At 38.6% G+C, this 19015-nt stretch overlaps 2 protein-coding genes across 4 annotated transcripts in view; one reads left to right on the top strand and one right to left on the bottom strand.

Moving 5' to 3' along the window:
* Positions 1 to 2794, top strand: part of MTMR7 (myotubularin related protein 7) — a 114658-nt gene extending 111864 nt beyond the window's left edge. For both annotated transcript variants that reach the window (XM_021942024.2, XM_021942023.2), the window contains one exon: positions 817 to 2794. In XM_021942024.2, coding sequence (XP_021797716.1) covers positions 817 to 1179 — 363 coding nt within the window. In that variant the 3' untranslated portion in view covers positions 1180 to 2794. The remainder of the gene's footprint in view (positions 1 to 816) is intronic.
* Positions 2795 to 2958: 164 nt separating this feature from the next.
* The window catches only part of VPS37A (VPS37A subunit of ESCRT-I), a 52276-nt gene continuing 36219 nt past the window's right edge, over positions 2959 to 19015 (bottom strand). The window contains exons 10-12 of one of the 2 annotated variants that reach the window (XM_003902461.4): positions 16885 to 17028; positions 15075 to 15155; positions 2959 to 5898 (exon numbers count right to left, since the gene is read on the bottom strand). In XM_003902461.4, the coding sequence (XP_003902510.1) occupies positions 15075 to 15155; positions 16885 to 17028 (225 nt within the window). In that variant the 3' untranslated portion in view covers positions 2959 to 5898. The remainder of the gene's footprint in view (positions 5899 to 15074; positions 15156 to 16884; positions 17029 to 19015) is intronic. The other variant, XM_021942025.2, reaches the window with a different exon arrangement.

Below are 19015 nucleotides of genomic sequence, written 5' to 3'. Positions count from 1 at the left end.
GTGTTCATGACATGAATGGAAAAACAAAATGTGGTATATCCATGTAATGGAATACTCTTCAGCCAGAAAAAGGAATGAAGTACTGATACATGCTATATACCATGAATGAACTTTGAGAACATAGGCTAAGTGAAAGAAGCCAGATACAAAAAGCCACATATTGTATTATTCCATTCTCAATTTATATAAAACATCTAAACTAGGCAAATCCATAGAGATAGAATGTTGATTAGTAGTAGCCAGGGGCTGTGGGGAGACAGGAATGGGGAATGACTGTAATGAGTATGGGGTTTTCTTCTGGCAGGGTAGGTGATGACAGTATTTTACAATTACTAGTGCTCGTTGCACAACCTTGTGAATATAAAAACCACTGAACTGTATACTTTGAAAGGGTGAGTTTCATGGTAAGTGAATTGTAAAAGTGTAAAAGTGTAAAAGTCAGATGATAAACACTTCATTCTTGATTTCTAAAAAATGTTTTTTGAGTTCATGGGATGAGAATCACCACGTGAAACCATGTAGGTATAGAAAGGAGGGAGACTAGGGCTCACTGGGTGCTTCAACTGTGCTATATTGTTTAAGATTATAGAAAACCTATGTCAAGGCAGGTATTATCCTTACATTAGAGATAAAGAAAGCAGGCCCCACAGGTTTTGTCCAAGGTCGTAAAGCCCAGGTTTGAACTCACATCCCTCTGAGTCCCATGTTCTTAACATTATACCCACTTGGGAGGTAACAAATGCTAAAGGCATGCATATATAGAAAAAGATAAATTATTCATGATTTTTTCCCCTGAAATTGTTATTTCTTTCTTAGAGGCTGGAAAAAATTCAGAAGGTCCAGTTAAATTGCACTAAGGTGAAGAGTAAGCAAAGTGAGCCCAGCAAGCACTCAGGGTTTTCTACCTCAGACAACAGCATAGCCAACACTCCCCAGGATTACAGTGGGAATACGAAATCATTTCCATCCCGGAGCCCTTCACAAGGCGATGAAGATTCTGCTCTGATTCTAACCCAAGATAATTTGAAAAGTTCAGATCCAGATCTGTCAGCCAACAGTGACCAAGAGTCCGGGGTGGAGGACTTGAGCTGTCGGTCTCCAAGTGGTGGTGAGCATGCACCAAGTGAAGACAGTGGCAAGGACCGCGATTCTGATGAAGCCGTGTTTCTCACTGCCTGAAGTTTCCCTTTGGAGTCCCAAAGTAAAGGACACACAAGCAACACTTCCAAAAAGAAGGGAACAAGGTAGTTTATCACAAAAACAAGAAATGGTACATGTCATTGAGAACTATTTTAATGCAGCTATGAAAAGGGAAAAAAGTGCCCAGTTCTTGATTTCTTAGATACTGAAGAGTATGTAGTAATTTTATTTATCAAATATAAGGAAAATTATTCACCATTTTGAAGCTCATCCTAGACTATGAAAATTTTATTCACTGCAGAGCAATTACTTCTGTCATTACCTGAAGTGATCAGTATATATCTTCCTTGTCATAGCATGCATCCCTCAAAAAGCCTCCACTCCTTTCCCTCACATCTGTGATCATCAATCTTATGATTCACTTCCAGATGCATATTTTGTGTTTTCTAAAGCATCTGACGTTATCTTCCTTTTTGACCCTCTTACACATATTTCTAAAAACAGGCACATTGTTGAGATGGACCCTTTTTGGTTAATAGATATATTCCTAAGGAGCTTTTTAATTGCTTATCTTTCAGGAATAATCATCACTTTAACTTTTCCTGAGATCATATATTTTGAATTGTTAGAACAATTGTGTCGCCTTTCTCTGAGATCTATAGTCTGTTTCTCCTCATAAAATGTTAAACCTTGTATCTCACTTTTTCTCTAACACTAATTTAATAGCTAACAGGGTAGAAGCAACATTCATTCTCTTGGTCTTGTATATGAATTTAAGTATTAGCTTTCTCATAATAACCTTTTATTACTATTGTAGAGACTACACTATCGACAGTGTGGGCCAGCCGCCAGCCTGATCTCAAAGTATAACATTATAAAGTTAGTAGGGTAAAACATACGTGAGGGAAAATCCAGTTTCAAAGAACTAGAGAATTGGGTTGTCATGTCTGTTTAATGAAGGGAATAGGTTTTGTAATCTATTATTTTAGAAATTAAGTAACTCGCTAACATGGTTTAATTAACATTAGTAACATCTCATGACCACTGACTGCTGAAAGTTCTGAAAATAAATTTTTTTTTTTTTGTAAAACTGCACATTTGAGGGAGAGTTCCTCCCCTGTCTTATGAGTAAAAAAAAAAAACTTCACTAGGCGACCTAAATGAAACTTAGTGGAGAAAAGTGGCCATGTTTGGACAGAAATAAATGGTATTCACACTGTATGGTTTTAATATATTAGTACATTCTAGAATGTAAAGGATTAATTTAAACTTTACATCAATATTTTGAATACGTGAATTTTTTTATGGGAGAATGTATTACATTTCACTGAAATGACGACAAAGTAAAGAGGGCAAGAAAGCAACACTGCTAATCTCTCTAGTATGAAAGATTTGGAGGGAGTGCTGCAATATATATAAATGAAAAAATGTAATTGTGTTCATCATATTTAAAAATAGAATATATTAGAGAACTGTGATATAAAAGTACTGTTAATGTAAAAAATAAAGCAAGTGGAATTCTTTTAGAATATAAAATTTGGGCATTCTCTGCTGAGCAGTTCCCAAATTAAGTACAAGGAATGTTTATTCATTTTCTGCAGTATACTGTATGTAGTAGGGAATACCTTGCTAAAAGGAAACTTAGGATATAGTGGTAATGACTTTCACATTTTTATAACATAACTCACTTCACAACCTTTTTGGAGCTGTCCACTCTTAGAAACTCTGTTGCCTAATATTGAGGATGCGGCTTTAATTTCTTCCATGTGGCAATGTATGTCTATAAAAACAATAAAAAATTTTAAAAAAATGACAGAGTATGCCAAACAGCACTATGCATTTATTTGAAAAGCAAATAGTATAAATATTTGATGTTTTAAAATGCAGTTTTTAATATGACATCTTCCACATCAGAGTCATAAACTTTTAGTCCCCTCAACTTTTTTACAAGACATTATAATTTATGTAACATGTTTGTCTACTTATTAGAAGTTAACCTAGCACTGAGATTTATATAAAATGTTGCATTTATTGCTTATTAAAACTTTACTTTCAGATGCTTCAAAGAGCATGGCTAACCCAACGAGACTAAAATATCTAATAATCAAACATTTATCAGGAAGTGTTTTATTGAGAGCAGTGGTTTAAAGCATAGGGAATAATCCAGTATAAAATTGATTTGAGGCATATTACTTCCTATTTAGTAATATTTAGAACGCAAATATTTTTTAAATTTGATATTAAATGAGTAACAATTTTGACCGTGACCCAGAAAATCAGTAACTGAACTTTTTATAGAATGGAAGGTGACGATAGAGACAGAAACCGTAGAATAAATTTTTATTCTTTAAGAGCACATTAGTTTACTTTCTTCTAAAAATGAATCTGAGCTGTCCTTCAATTTAAGCATATATATGTGTCATGCACCCTCTATTCCAATATCTCAATTTATGCCTAGAAATTTCTTTCAACTTTGAAGTGGGTCTCTTTAGTTTATATCTCACTCATTTAGAATTTTCTTCTATTTTGAGGTATTAACCTTTAAATTTCCTCCTATGACAAATTCCTACACTGATTAGTAACTCCTAAGTATTCCTCTCTAATTCTGATTTCCATCTCATTTTTCCCGTGGCACTGCTTCTCCAATGTGGCCAATTCATAAGAAAAAATATATAGCCATAAAATTAGAAAAAATGGTCACTTAATCTCTGTTGCAAAAACAGAACCCACATTCATACGGGCATATTCAAATGCAGATTCTTTTCATCCTGGGTGACATATATAACCTTTATGTGAACTGATTTATCTATTTGTTAAATGCAGATAATTGTAATCTAACTCCTGTTTAATGACTGGGTTGTAACAAGGTTATCTAATGAATGAATTTTGAAGGAGAACCTAAGCTGTGTTAACTGGTATAGAATGAAACTGGCATAACAGTTCAACTTAAAAAAAAACACAAAGATGAACTACTCATGTGATTATGTAGAAGATATTTACTCCGTAAGAAAATGTTTTGGGTTTTTTTTTGTTTGTTTTTGGTGAAAAGGAAAGCAGATAAGCATCTAAGCAATATTTATCTTTGTATAGTATTTCCACAATGCCTTATTCTTAGTAGGTACTTAATCAAATAGATAGATCAAATGAATTAATCAAATGAAGGGCTGTGGTATGCTCCTCCCTTGTTATGCGATACACCTGATTTCTAGGAACCTGATTGTTGGCAAAAGATTGAGACTATTATATCTTCCATTGCTGTAATTGCTGGGAAAATTAAGCTCTGGTGGCCAGTGCAGTAAGGAAAGGTTTCTGAATACCCAAAAGACTATCATAAATTTGAAACACTCTTACCTCAGTTATCTATAAATCAGGAGTAATAATTATTCCTTCCTCATCTGGTCATTTTGAAGATTTAACAGCATGCCCTTAGCACAGTGCCAGGGAGACAAGGAGAGTTATTTTCTGTATCCAACATTATATCTTAGTCCACGTGAATACTTGTCCTCCACAAACAGACTAAATATTAAGCATGTTTTAATTCCAACAAAATAATTTTGTTTTTCCTATAACTTTATTGCCAAAAACATGTACAGGAAGAACTGAAAAATATAAAAAAGAAAATCTATATTGTATGCTGGTGTTGTTGGGAAGACAAATCATACTGGGATGACATTTAAGCGAAATTATGCATTAGTCTGTTGTGTACTTTAGATGGTACCTTACCAAGCCGGAGCTACACAGTTCACGGCATTTTCCTTTATGAGCTTTTAGGACTACTCAAGAAATATGTTAATTTTGTGACACGGTATAGAAGCAAATTGCTGAACATAGTACACAGAACACTCAATTAAATTCATTAAAAATCAGGATTGCCTAAAAATTAAATTTTATTTATTACTATAGCTTTTCTTTTAGGAAAAGCTAACTCACAGTAAAGGTCAGAAAAGTTCATTGACTTTTTTGTGTATAGATTTACTGTTTATTAACATTAGGAATTTAGGAAACCTATCCAGCCACAAACCTACCAGATACTTATTTTTTTAAAAATTAGCATGAGGGTTTGTGTTGGACTGGTTTAAATGAAAGGCAACTTTTTTTTTTCTATTAGATAAAATATTTACTTGTATTGCTTCTTAAATGCATCTTTAGTTTTAAAAATGAAACAATATATAAGAATAGCTGGTTTATTCTTTTGATTTATTGTAGGTATTAAAAGTTTCTTTTGTGAGATGGCACATAGGCAGGTTTGGTGTTTCCTAATACTATGAATATCTTAAATTGCTTTTGAAAGTTTTATCCAGAAAGAAAGAAAAATAAGGGTTTCCTCACAGTTGAAAATAGTTTTTCAAAAAAGGTTAAGAGGAAAAAAATCTAAATACCACTCTTGATAAAGAAATGGAGCTTCAAGTTAAAAATACAAATTTAAATGAAGTTTTATAAAATATTAAAAACTAGCTAAAATTACATGCATAGGCATTTAATCAAGGTAAGAGGAACAGCAGTGGAACTTAAATATGATAGGATTTATCAACAATAAATAAACATTTCAGTGCAAATAGTGCAGAAAAATTTCTCAAAGTAAAGATCATAGCAATCATTCTAATCTGTACAAAATCAATCTCAGTTCTGTATACAATCTATATAGGATATCTGTGAATTTAGCCACTGATGAAATGCCAGTTTGCAAACCATAAATATAAAATGGTGTTTAGTTTTGTGTCCCATTCCTCTCTTGGCAGTTCATGTTTCCAGGAAAATCTAGAAATAAAACAATAAAAAAAAAGCCTTAAGATTTAAGAAGATAAATATGTATCTCTTTACATTATCTTCCAATTAAGATTTGCCCATAGTGGCTCCCAGGCAAGATGGCCGAATAGGAACAGCTCCAGTCTGCAGCTCCCAGGGAGACCAACACAGAAGGCAGGCATTTCTGCATTTCCAACTAAGGTACCTGGTTCATCTCATTGGGACTGGTTAGATAGCAGGTGTAGCCCACAGAGGGTGAGCAGAAGCAGGGTGGGGCGTTGCCTTACCTGGTAAGCGCATGGGGTTAGGGAACTCCCTCCCCTAGCCAAGGGAAGCCTTGAGGGACCATAGCGTGAGGGATTGCGCTATCCAGCCCAGATACTACGCTTTTCCCATGGTCTTCGCAACCCGCAGACCAGCAGATTCCCTCATGTGCCTACACCACCAGGGCCCTGGGTTTCAACCACAAAACTAGGTGGCCGTTTGGCCAGACACTGAGCTAGCTGCAGGAATTTTTTTTCATACCCCAGTGGTGCCTGGAACGCCAGCCAGAGAGAACCTTACACTCCCCTGAAAAGGGGGCTGACGCCAGGGAGCCAAATGGTCTTACTCAGCAGATCCCACCCCCATGGAGTCTAGCAAGCTAAGATCCACTGGCTTGAAATTTTCACTGCCAGCATAGCAGTCTGAAGTTGACCTAGAACATTCGAGCTTGGTGGGGGAAGGGGCATATGCCATTACTGAGGTTTGAGTAGTCCGTTTTCCCCTCACAGTGTAAACAAAGCCTCTGGGAAGTTTGGACTGGGTAGAGCCCACCTCAGCTCCACAAAGTCACTGTAGCCAGACTGCCTCTCTAGATTCCTCCTCTCTGGACAGGGCATCTCTGAAAGAAAGGCAGAAGCCCCAGTCAGGGGCTTATAGATAAAACTCCCATCTCCCTGCAACAGAGCACCTGGGGGAAGGGGCTACTGTGGGCACACCTTCTGCACACTCAAACGTTCCTGCCTGCTGGCTCTGAAGAGAGCAGCAGATCACCCAGCACCGAGTTCTAGCTCTGCTAAGGGACAGACTGCCTCCTCAAGTGGGTCCCTGTCCACCGTGCCTCCTGATGGGGAGACACCTCCCAGCAGGGGTCGACAGACACCTCATACAGAAGAGCTCTGGCTGGCACTTTGCAGGTGCCCCTCTGGGACAAAGCTTCCAGAGGAAGGAGCAGGCAGCAATCTTTGCTGTTCTGCAGCCTCCACTGGTGATACCCAGGCAAACAGGATCTGGAGTAGACCCCCAGCAAACTCCAGCAGACCTGCAGAAGAGGGGCCTGTTAGAAAGAAAACTAACAAAAAGAAAGCAATAGCATCAACATCAACAAAAAGGATGACCACGCAAAAATTCCATCTGAAGGTCACCAACAGTAAAGACCAAAGGTAGATAAATCCATGAAGATGAGGAAAAACCAGTGCAAAAAGGCTGAGAATTCAAAAAACCAGAATGCCTCTTCTTCTCCAAAGGATCACAACTCCTCGCCAGCAAGGGAAAAAAACTGGACTGAGAATGAGTTTGATGCACTGACAGAAGTAGGCCTCAGAAGGTGGGTAATAACAAACTCCTCAGAGCTCAAGGAGCATGTTCTAACCCAATGCAAGGAAGCTAAGAACCTATAAAAGGTTAGAGGAGCTGTTAACTGGAATAACCAGTTTAGAGGAGGACATAAACGACCTACCTGATGGAGCTGAAAAACACAGCACAAGAACTTCATGAAGCATACACAGTATCAACAGCCAAATCGATCAAGTGGAAGAAAGGATATCAGAGACTGAAGATCAACTTTATGGAAAAAAGCGTGAAGACAAGATTAGAGAAAAAAGAATGAAAAGGAATAAACAAAGCCTCCAAGAAACATGGGACTATGTGAAAAGACAAAACCTATGTTTGATTGGTGTACCTGGAAGTGGCAGAGAGACTGGAACCAAGTTGGAAAACACACTTCAGGATATCCAGGAGAAGTTCCTCAACCTAGCAAGACGGCCTAATATTCAAATTCAGGAAACATAGATAACAGCACAAAGATACTCCTTGAGAAGAGCAAACCCAAGACACGTAATTGTCAGATTCACCTAGGCTGAAATGAAGGAAAACATGTTAAGGGCAGCCAGAGAGAAAGGTTGGGTTACCCACAAAGGGAAGCCCATCAGACTAACAGCAGATCTCTCTGCAGAAACCCTACAAGCCAGAAAAGAGTGGGGGCCAATATTCAACATTCTTTTTTTTTTTTTTTTTTTTGAGACGGAGTCTCGCTCTGTCGCCCAGGCTGGAGTGCAGTGGCCAGATCTCAGCTCACTGCAAGCTCCGCCTCCTGGGTTCATGCCATTCTCCTGCCTCAGCCTCCCGAGTAGCTGGGACTACAGGCGCCCGCCACCTCGCCCTGCTAGTTTTTTGTATTTTTTTTAGTAGAGACGGGGTTTCACCGTGTTAGCCAGGATGGTCTCGATCTCCCGACCTCGTGATCCGCCCGTCTCGGCCTCCCAAAGTGCTGGGATTACAGGCTTGAGCCACCGCGCCCGGCCTCAACATTCTTAAAGGAAAGAATTTTCAACCCAGAATTTCATATCCAACCAAACTAAGCTTAATAAGTGAAGGAGAAATAAAATCCTTTACAGACAAGCAAATGCCGAGGGATTTTGTCACCACCAGGCCTGCCTTACAAGAACTCCTGAAGGAAGCATTAACTATGGAAAAGAACAACCGGGACTAGCCACTGCAAAAACAAACCAAAATGTAAAGACCATCAACACTATGAAGAAACTGCGTCAACTAATGGGCAGAATAACCAGCTAGCATCATAATGATGGGATCAAATTCACACGTAACAATATTAACCTGAAATGGGCTAAATGCCCCAAGTAAAAGGCACAGACTGGCAAATTGGATACAGAGTCAAGACCCATCAGTATGCTGTATTCAGGAGACCCATTTCATGTGCAAAGACACACATAGGCTCAAAGTAAAGGGATGGAGGAAGATTTACCAAGCAAATGGAAAGTGAAAAAAAGCAGGGTTGCAATCCTAGTCTCTGATAAAACAGATGTTAAACCAAGAAAAATCAAAAAAGACGAAGGGCATTACATAATGGAAAAGGGATCAATGCAACAAGAAGAGCTAACTATCCTTATATGTACCCAATACAGGAGCACCCAGATTCATAAAGCAAGTTCCTAGAGACCTCAAAGAGACTTAGACTCCCACACAATAGTGGTAGACTTTAACACCCCACTGTCAATATTAGATCAATGAGACAGAAAATTAACAAGGATATTCAGGACTTGAACTCAGCTTCAGCTCTGGACCAAAAGGACCTAAAAGACATCTACAGAACTATCCACCAAAAATCAATATACATTCTTCTCAGCATGACATAGTACTTATTCTAAAATTGACCACATAATTGGAAGTAAAACACCCCTCAGCAAATGCAAAAGAATGGAAATCGGAATAGTCTCCCAGACCATAGTGCAATCAAATTAAAATTCAGGATTAAGAAACTCACTCGAAACCACACAACTACATGGAAACTGAATAACCTGCTCCTCAATGACTACTTGGTAAATAACGAAATTAGGACAGAAATAAGTAAGTTCTTTAAAACCAACAAGAACAAAGACACATTGTAACAGAATCTCTGGAACAGAGCTAAAGCTGTGTTTAGAGGTAAATTTATAGCACTAAATGCCCTCAGGAGAAGCAGGAAAGATCTAAAATCAACACTCTAACATCACAATTAAAAGAACTAGAGAAGCAGGAGCAAACAAATTCAAAAGCTAGCAGAAGACAAGAAATAACCAAGATCAGAGCAGAACTTAAGGAGATAGAGACATGAAAAACCCTTCAAAAAAATCAATGAATCCAGGAGCTGTTTTGAAAAGATTAGCAAAATAGATAGACTGCTAGCCAGACTAATAAAGAAGAAAAGAGAGAAGAATCAAACAGACACAATAAAAAATGATAAAGGGGAGATTGTACAGGCGTGGTGGGTCACACCTGTAATCCCAGTACTTTGGGAGGCCGAGGTGGGTAAATTACCTGAGGTCAGGAGTTCAAGACTAGCCTGGCGAACATGGTGAAACCCCATCTCTACAAAAAATACAAAAATTAGCTGGGTGCGGTGGTGCATGCCTGTAATCCCAGCTACTTGGGAGGCTGGGGCAGAGAACTGCTTAAAACCGGGAGGCAGAGGCTACAGTGAGCCACTGAAGTCCAGCCTGGGCAACAGAGTGAGAGTCCATCTCAAAAAAAAAAAAAAAAAAAAAAAAAAAATTCACCACTGATCCCACAGAAATACAAACTACCATCAGAGAATACTATAAACACCTCTACGCAAATAAACTAGAAAATCTAGAAGAAATGGATAAATTCTTGAACACATACATCCTCCCAACCAGGAAGAAGTCAAATCCCTGAATAGACCAGTAATAAGTTCTGAAATTGAGGCAGTAATAGCCAACCAACAAAAAAAAAGCCCAGTACTAGACCGATTCATAGCCACATTCTACCAGAGATACAAAGAGGAGCTGGTACCATTACTTCTGAAACTATTCCAAACAACAGAAAAAGAGGGACTCCTCCCTAACTCATTTTATAAGGCCAGCATCATCCTGATACCAAAACCTGGCAGAGACACAACAAAAAATGAAAATTTCAGGCCAATATCCCTGATGAACACTGATGCAAAAATCCTCATTAACATACTGGCAAACCAAATCCAGCAGCACATTAAAAAGCTTATCCATGACAATCAAGTTGGCTTCATTCCTGGGATGCAAGGCTGGTTCAACATATGCAAATCAATACATGTAATCATCACATAAACAGAACCAATGACAAAAACCACGATTATCTCAATAGATGCAGAAAAGGCCTTTGATAAAACTCAACACCCCTTCATGCTAAAAACACTGAATAAACTAGGTACTGATGGAAGGTATCTCAAAATAATAAGAGCTATTTATGACAAACCCACAGCCAGTATCATACTGAATGGGCAAAAGCTGGAAGCATTCCCTTTGAAAACTGGCACAAGACAACTCCTATTCAACGTAGTATTGGAAGTTCTGGCCAGTGCAATCAGGCAAGAAAAATAAATAAAAGTATTCAAATAGGAAGAGAGGAAGTCAAATTTTCTCTGTTTGGAGATAACCTGATTGTATATTTAGGAAACCCCACTGACTCAGCCCCAAATCTCCTTAAGCTGATAAGCAACTTCAGCAGTCTCAGGATACAAAATCAATGTGCAAAAATCACAAGCATTCCTATACAACAATAACAGACAAACAGAGAACCAAATCATGAGTCAACTCCCATTCATAATTGCTGTAAAGAGAATAAAATACCTAGGAATCCAACTAACAAGGGATGTGAAGGACCTCTTCAAGGAGAACTACAAACCAACTGCTCAAGGAAATAAGAGAGGACACAAACAAATGGAAAAACATTCCATGCTCATGGATTAGGAAAAAACAATATTGTGATAACGGCCATACTGACCAAAGTAATTTATAGATTCTACGCTGTTCCCATCCAGCTACCATTGACTTTCTTCACAGAATTAGAAAAAATACTTTAAATTTCATATGGAACCAAAAACAGCCCATATAGCCAAGATAATCCTAAGCAAAAAGAACAAAGCTGGTGGCAGGCATCATACTACCTGACTTCAAACTATACTACAAGGCTACAGTAACTAAAACAGTATGGTACTGGTACCAAAACAGACATACAGACCAATGGAACAGAACAGAGGTCTCAGAAATAACACCACACATCTACAACCATCTGATCTTTGACAAATCTGACAAAAGCAATGGGGAAACGATTCCCTATTTAATAAATGGTGTTGGGAAAACTGTCTAGCCATATGCAGAAAACTAAAAATGGACCCCTACCTAACCTTATACAAAAATTAACTCAAGATGGATTAAAGATTTAAACATTAAGACCTAAAACCTTAAAAACCCTAGAAAAAAACCTAGGCAACACCATTCAGGACATAGGCATGGGCAAAGACTTCATGTCTAAAACACCAAAAGCAATGGCAACAAAAGCCAAAATAGACAAATGGGATCTAATTAAACTAGACGTTCTGCACAGCAAATAAACTATCATCAGAGTGAACAGGCCACCTACAGAATGGGAAAATTTTTGGAATCTATCCATCTGACAAAGGGCTAATATCCAGAATCTACATGGAACTTAAATTTACAAGAAAAACACAACCCCATCAAAAAGTGGGCAAAGGATATGAACACTTTCAAAAGAAGACATTTATGCGGCCAACCAACATGAAAAAAAGCTCATCATCACTGGTCACTAGAGACATGCAATCAAAACCACAATGAGATACCATCTCACGCCAGTTAGAATGGCAATTATTAAAGTCAGGAAACAACAGATGCTAGAGAGGATGTGGAGAAATAGGAACACCTTTACACTGTTGGTGGGAGTGTAAATTAGTTCAACCATTGTGGAAGACACTGTGGCGATTCCTCAAGAATCTAGAACTAGAAATGCCATTTGACCCAGATTCCATTACTGGGTATATACTCAAATTATTATAAATCATTCTATTATAAAGGCACATGCACAAGTATCTTTATTGCAGCACTATTCACAATAGCAAAGACTTGGAACCAACCCACATGCCTGTCAATGATAGACTGGATAAAGAAAATGTGGCACATATACACCATGGAATACTATGCAGCCATAAAAAAGAATGAGTTCATGTCCTTTGCAGGGACACAGATGAGGCTGGAAACCACAATTCTCGGGAAACTAACACAGTAACAGAAAACCAAATAACGCATGTTCTCACTCATAAGTGGGAGTTGTAATGAGAACATATGGGCACAGGGAGGGGAACATCACATACTGGGGTCTGTCGGGGAGTCGGGGACAAGGAGGAATAGCATTAGAAGAAATACCTAATGTAGATGACAGGCTGATGGGTGCAGGAAATCACCATGGCTATGTAACAAACCTGTACGTTCTGCACATGTATCCCGGAACTTAAAGCATAATAATAGCCGGGCGCGGTGGCTCAAGCCTGTAATCCCAGCACTTTGGGAGGCCGAGACGGGTGGATCACGAGGTCAGGAGATCGAGACCATCCTGGCTAACACGGTGAAACCCCGTCTCTACTAAAAAATAACAAAAAACTAGCCGGGCGATGTGGCAGACGCCTGTAGTCCCAGCTACTCGGGAGGCTGAGGCAGGAGAATGGCGTGAACCCGGGAGACGGAGCTTGCAGTGAGCTGAGATCCGGCCACTGCACTCCAGCCTGGGCGACAGAGCAAGACTCCGTCTCAAAAAAAAAAAAAAAAAAAAAAGCATAATAATAATAAAAAAGATTTGCCTATAAAATAACTTGACTATGAGGGAATAGAGGTAAGGAATGGATTCTAGTATGTTCATATAAATGAGCAACTACTCTGTGTCTACTTCTTCCTAAGCTGGCAGATACGCAAAGTTGGTATCAAAAATCAGCCCCTACTCTTAAGGAATTTATATTATGATTTGGAAAGTAACATATAAAACAATTCATTGTGAACCCTAATGTTACAAGGAGCAGAAGTAGTTTAACTGGACATAAGAAATGCCTGTCATTTCTTTTCCTATACCCCAGTCCTTGTTTTTGGGAACCTCTCATGCCCCCTTCTCATAATCCACTCCCTCAGCCCAGTCGACTGGGCAGAGGACCATAGGATACCAGTTGCCAGGCCAAATTGACTACACTAGGATGGATAGCTTGCCCATACTGGTTCAGTTACTTTCCCAGAGAATGTTCTGGAACTCCAGGGACTCTTGTTTATCTCCATTTGCTGCTTGAACTGTCAGATGATATAATTAGGAATGGGTGAAGGACAAGTAAGAAAAAAAATCTTTTTTTTGAGATGGAGTCTCGCTCTCTCGCCCAGGCTGGAGTGCAGTGGTGCGATCTCGGCTCACTGCAAGCTCTAGCTCCCGGGTTTATGCCATTCTCTTGCCTCAGCCTCCCAAGTAGCTGGGACGACAGGTGCCCGCCACCATGCCTGGCTAATATTTTTTTGTATTTTTAGTAGAGACGGGGTTTCACCGTGTTAGCCAGGATGGCGTCGATCCCCTGACCTTGTGATCCGCCCGCCTTGGCCTCCCAAAGGGCTGGGATTACAGGCATGAGCCACCGCGCCCAGCCAGAAAAAATTTTAAAAAAGAACAGAGATGCAGAAATAAGAAATAAGCCAACAAGCAGTCTCAAAAAAGGTGTGAGAAGAGCTGTTTTGGTCACTGAGTGGCTGTTTTCACTCTCAGGTGACTGTACTTTCCTTCATTTTAACCCTATAATAAATCCCTGTCCTATCCAGTAACATAAGCTTTTACTTAAGTTTGTTGGGGTGGGAACTATTCTTGCAAACAAATGATTCCTAAAACAAAACAGATGCAGAGGAAAAGGAAAGGCATCTTGACATCAGGTAAGAGCACAACCAAAGATACTGTGGTAGAAGAAGAATGTGCCCTGTAAGACGATGCAATGTAAGGGGAAAATGCAGAGTTAAAATGGATGATCTGAAATATATGCAAGATTATAGAAATCTTAAAACCAGAGGAATTTGCCATGGATACTGTCATTACTAGGGATTCATTATAGGTTCTGGAGTAGAGCCAATTTTATCATAAAAGTGGTATTTTAGGAAGATCATTCTGTCAGTGCTGCATAGGAAGAGAACCCTCAAGTCATGGGGACGGGCAAATTATTAGAGTAATCATGGTGTGGGATGGAAATAGAGACTGGCTGGAAGTTCACTTTAGAGGAAGAAATGACAAAGGAGCCTTCTGAGAAATGTTAGCCACGTGATAAGGTATACTCTACACACCAGGTGAGAGAAAGGAACTGACTATAACTTACAATTCTATATTAGGAGGTAACGTTAAAAAAATTTCATTCATGCCAAGATCATAGAAAATATCCAAAAGATTTCTACTAGTTGTATGTTTATATTATGCTTATCATATAATACAAAGCATTCTATGTTACATAGCACAATAGCTATAATGAGAGAATTATGCTTAAGGCTGATGAACAGGCACCATTAACAACATGTCTATTTAAAGAATACTGATGCAATAACCTTGAAACTCAAACCTGAAATACAATTTACCTATAGTGGAGCATGAAATTGGCTGTGCATTGCTATTGCCTGCTGAAGTTTCTCTTCCTTGGCTCTTCTACAGTGGCAAATCTAGAAAATAAATTTTTAAAAATACCAGTCACTTTTACAAAGATATGCCTATTACTTTACTTCCTACAGTATGACAGGAACCTTTTAACTTGTTGGCACTATTTTATGTCTTGAATGTTGAAGATAGCTAATAATCCAATAGCTAAAATTATTAGATTATGAGCAAATTCATTTCATTAGCACTAATGTTACAAGGCGCAGATAATAGTTTGAATGGGACAGGAGAAGTGCCTGTCATTTTGTTTCCTGCACGCCAGTCTCTGTTTTAGGGAACCTCTCATGCTCCCTTCTCATAATCCACTCCCTCAGCCCAGTCGACTGAGCAGAGGACCACATGACACCAATTCATTCTGAATTAGCTAGTAATCTAATAATTGAATGTTGAAGATAGCTAATGTTGAAGACAGCTAAGACTTTAACAATCAAAAAAACCTCTTGCTTGGGAGACAGCCTTTGCCTGCAAGCTTCTAGAATGTAAAACAAACACTGATCCTTTATATCAATTATCTGACTATGTAACTTTAAATATCTGTGTTTTAAAAATATGGATGTAAATTCTGCTGTTAACCAGGAAGATTAACAGATACAAGCTTCAAGGCACAGTTATATATCATTAAAGAGTAACGGACCAGAAATCAATGCCTTACTAACACTATAACCATAAGTCAGTCACTAACATCTCTGAACTTCAATTTTGCCTCATGAAAAATGGGAATGATAAAATCCACCCCATCTGCCTTAACAGGAGTGTGTGTGTGTGTGTGTGTGTGTGTCTCACAGATGTTTCATAAAGTTTACTAACGAAAGATTATTTTTAAAATGTGATTATTTCAGACAACTTACGTAAATATTTTGGACTGTATTAAAAGGCAACAAACTATTAAGCAGACTGTTTTGGATTTTTCTTTAAATATAACAAATATCAGAACAGAACAGGAACTGTGTCTCAATTTTTAAAAATTATTTTATAATCCCTATAGATCATTCTCTCTTTCAACAAGTGGTAAAACAAGTCATTAAAGGAGTATGTTTCAACTATTCGGACTAGATTTACCAGCTGTATTACACAATGATACAGATACTACCATTTCTGAAAAAACTATTTTATTTACCTGCTTGTATACTCAGATAAAGCAAGTCTAAAGTGATAGGAAGATGATGCTATTATTCTTACGAGGCTTTTCAGGTTCCTCTCACAGCACTCAAAACTCCACTCCAGTAACGTGCTAATGTTTTTCACTCATGAGTATGCTAAAGTAATTTGATATTATGCTGTGAAAAAAAATTTTTTTTTCCCAGATCAGCACAAAGTTTATTAGCAATTTCTGCTCAGACGAGCCCCTTTCTGACCAGGACTGTTCCTCTGACATACCAGACAGGAAACAGCCACACATACAGGCCCTCACTCTCATTTACTTCTCAAGTCACATCAAAAGGACATCTTAGAGCAATGGCACTTGCCCCCCATGGGGTTCCCTGGGAATAGCTAAGGTGTGTGGCTGTCCAGAGTTCTATGACAGACCTTCAAAGTTTTAAGTTCCAGGTACCTGGTTTTTGCCCAAGTCCACACCCAAGAAATAGAAATCTTCCTTTCGGGTAAATAATATATTGTACAAAAAAAGGGAGATGACAGCATAATAGAGAAATAGCTAAGACCCAGTGCTTCTCCTCCCTATAAAAATACCAAACTTTATCCAATACTTGTCCTCAATTGACGAGTATTACATACTGTTCTCTTTTCCATGAAGCTACTGAGAAAATCATCTATTTCCATCTTTCCCTCCAAGAAGTCTTCTGCAATATTATCAGATTCTTCCTCAGCTTCATGTGCAGCTACTTTCAATCTTGCCTGTAGGGCACTTGCACTACAGCTCTGAAAAAGAAAATCAGGCACTACTTTAATTTATGATACTCACAAGAACTCCTCACAGGGAAAGGAAGAAAAGTAGTGGTATGCAGAGGCAATTTACTATGTGCCCTATATAGCCTCTTTTTGAGAAAATCTGCTGTCTTATAATGACCCACCCAGGTCCTTAGCTACTGGCTGCAAACTATTAAATGAGAGAAACGGAGAAAATCATTGTTCTCTCCTAAGGATTTACAAATTAAATCACTGTGGTAGATATCTGCTAAGGAGACTCTCCACTAATGACCTCACCTCCTGGCATTCCTGCCCTTGCATAATCCCACCCTTGAGTGTGGGCTGAACTTGATGACTCATTTCAATGGAATAAGGCAAAAATGATGGGATTAAATTTCACTAAAGCAATGAAAGACTGGTACACAGAAAACTGTAAGATACTGCTATAAGAAACTGAAGACATAAATTACTGGAAGACATCCCATGTTTATGGGTTGAAAGATTTAATATTCTTGAGAAGACATTACTCATCAAAGCAACCTACAGACTCGATGCAATTCCTATCAAAATCTCAATGGTATTTTTTGCAAAAATAGAAAAACCCATCCTAGAATTCATATGGAATCTCAAGAGATCCCTTAGCCAAAACAATCTTAAACAAAGATGACTAATATTTCCTGATTTCAAGTTACTACAAAGTTACAGTAATCAAAACTGTGGTACTCGCATAAAAATATAAAGAACAATGGAACAGAATAGAGAACGCAGAAATAAACCCTCACATAAATGGCCAAATGATTTTCAACAAGGGGGCCCAGTCCAGTTAATGGAGAAAGGAGTCTTTTCAACAAATGGTGCTTGAAAAACCTGGATATATCGACAGGCAAAGGAACAAAGTTGGCCCCTTACCTTACTTAAATACAAAAATTGATCCAAATGGATCACAGACCTAAATGTAGGTACTAAAACTATTTTTAATAATGGCCATCCTGCTCAGTGTGGTGGCTCATGCCTGTAATGCCAGCACTGTGGGAGGCTGAGGCAGGCATATGGCTTGAGCCTGGCAGTTCATGACCAGGCTGGGCAACATAGCGAGACCCCATCTCTACAAAAAATACAAAAATTAGCCAGGTGTGGTGGCACACACCTGTAGCCTTGGCTACTTGGGAGGCTGAGTCAGGAGGATCACTTGAGCCTGAGAGGTCAAGGCTGCAGTGAGCTGTAACTGCGGCACTGCACTCCAGCCTGGGTGACAGAGTAAGAAAAAAATAAAATAATGGCCATCCTAATGCATGTGGGGTAGTATCTCTTTGTGACACATCATACACAAAAATGAACTGTAATGCACCATTTTCTTATTGCCCTCACCAAAACTGGTTATCTGTCTTTACAAGTATGGCTCACGTGGATGTTTTATTTGGCTATTATGTGCCAACCACCGAACCAGGTACATAATAGGTACTCAATAAATATTTAATGAATAAGTAACTGGAAACTTTTGAAAATATGTTCAGCTTTACCATAATTTTTTAAAAAGCCAAATAAAACATCCACATGAGCCATACTTGTAAAGACAGATAACCAGTTTTGGCGAGGGCAATAAGAAAATGGTGCATTACAGTTCATTTTTGTGTATGATGTGTCACAAAGAGATACTACCCCACATGCATTAGGATGGCTATTTATTTTAGGAATGAAACAGAACAGATTCCTCCATCACGGAACCAACGGTCTACTGAAAGTGGATTCCATATGTTAGAGTGTAGAAGATTCATCATCCCCCCAAAAATTGACTGAGAACATCTAGAAAGAAACCTAGGAATCAGTGTTTGGTGTGTGTTTGTCTTTTTTAAGCGTTTCAAGAATTGCTTCCAGCAATTCTTATATGAATGTTTAAGGATCAGAGTAACTGTTAAAGCAGAATCTTTATTGGACATTTATCTTTCTCCTTTTGTCAGTTTCCTGTTTTTTTCCTTTTCCAATAGACCACTGGCATTAG

Source organism: Papio anubis, chromosome 8, assembly GCF_008728515.1.
Source record: "Papio anubis isolate 15944 chromosome 8, Panubis1.0, whole genome shotgun sequence".
Taxonomy (NCBI): Eukaryota; Metazoa; Chordata; class Mammalia; order Primates; family Cercopithecidae; genus Papio; species Papio anubis.
The sequence above is the reverse complement of the archived record's forward strand: the minus strand, read 5'-3'. Positions and strand labels throughout refer to the sequence as shown.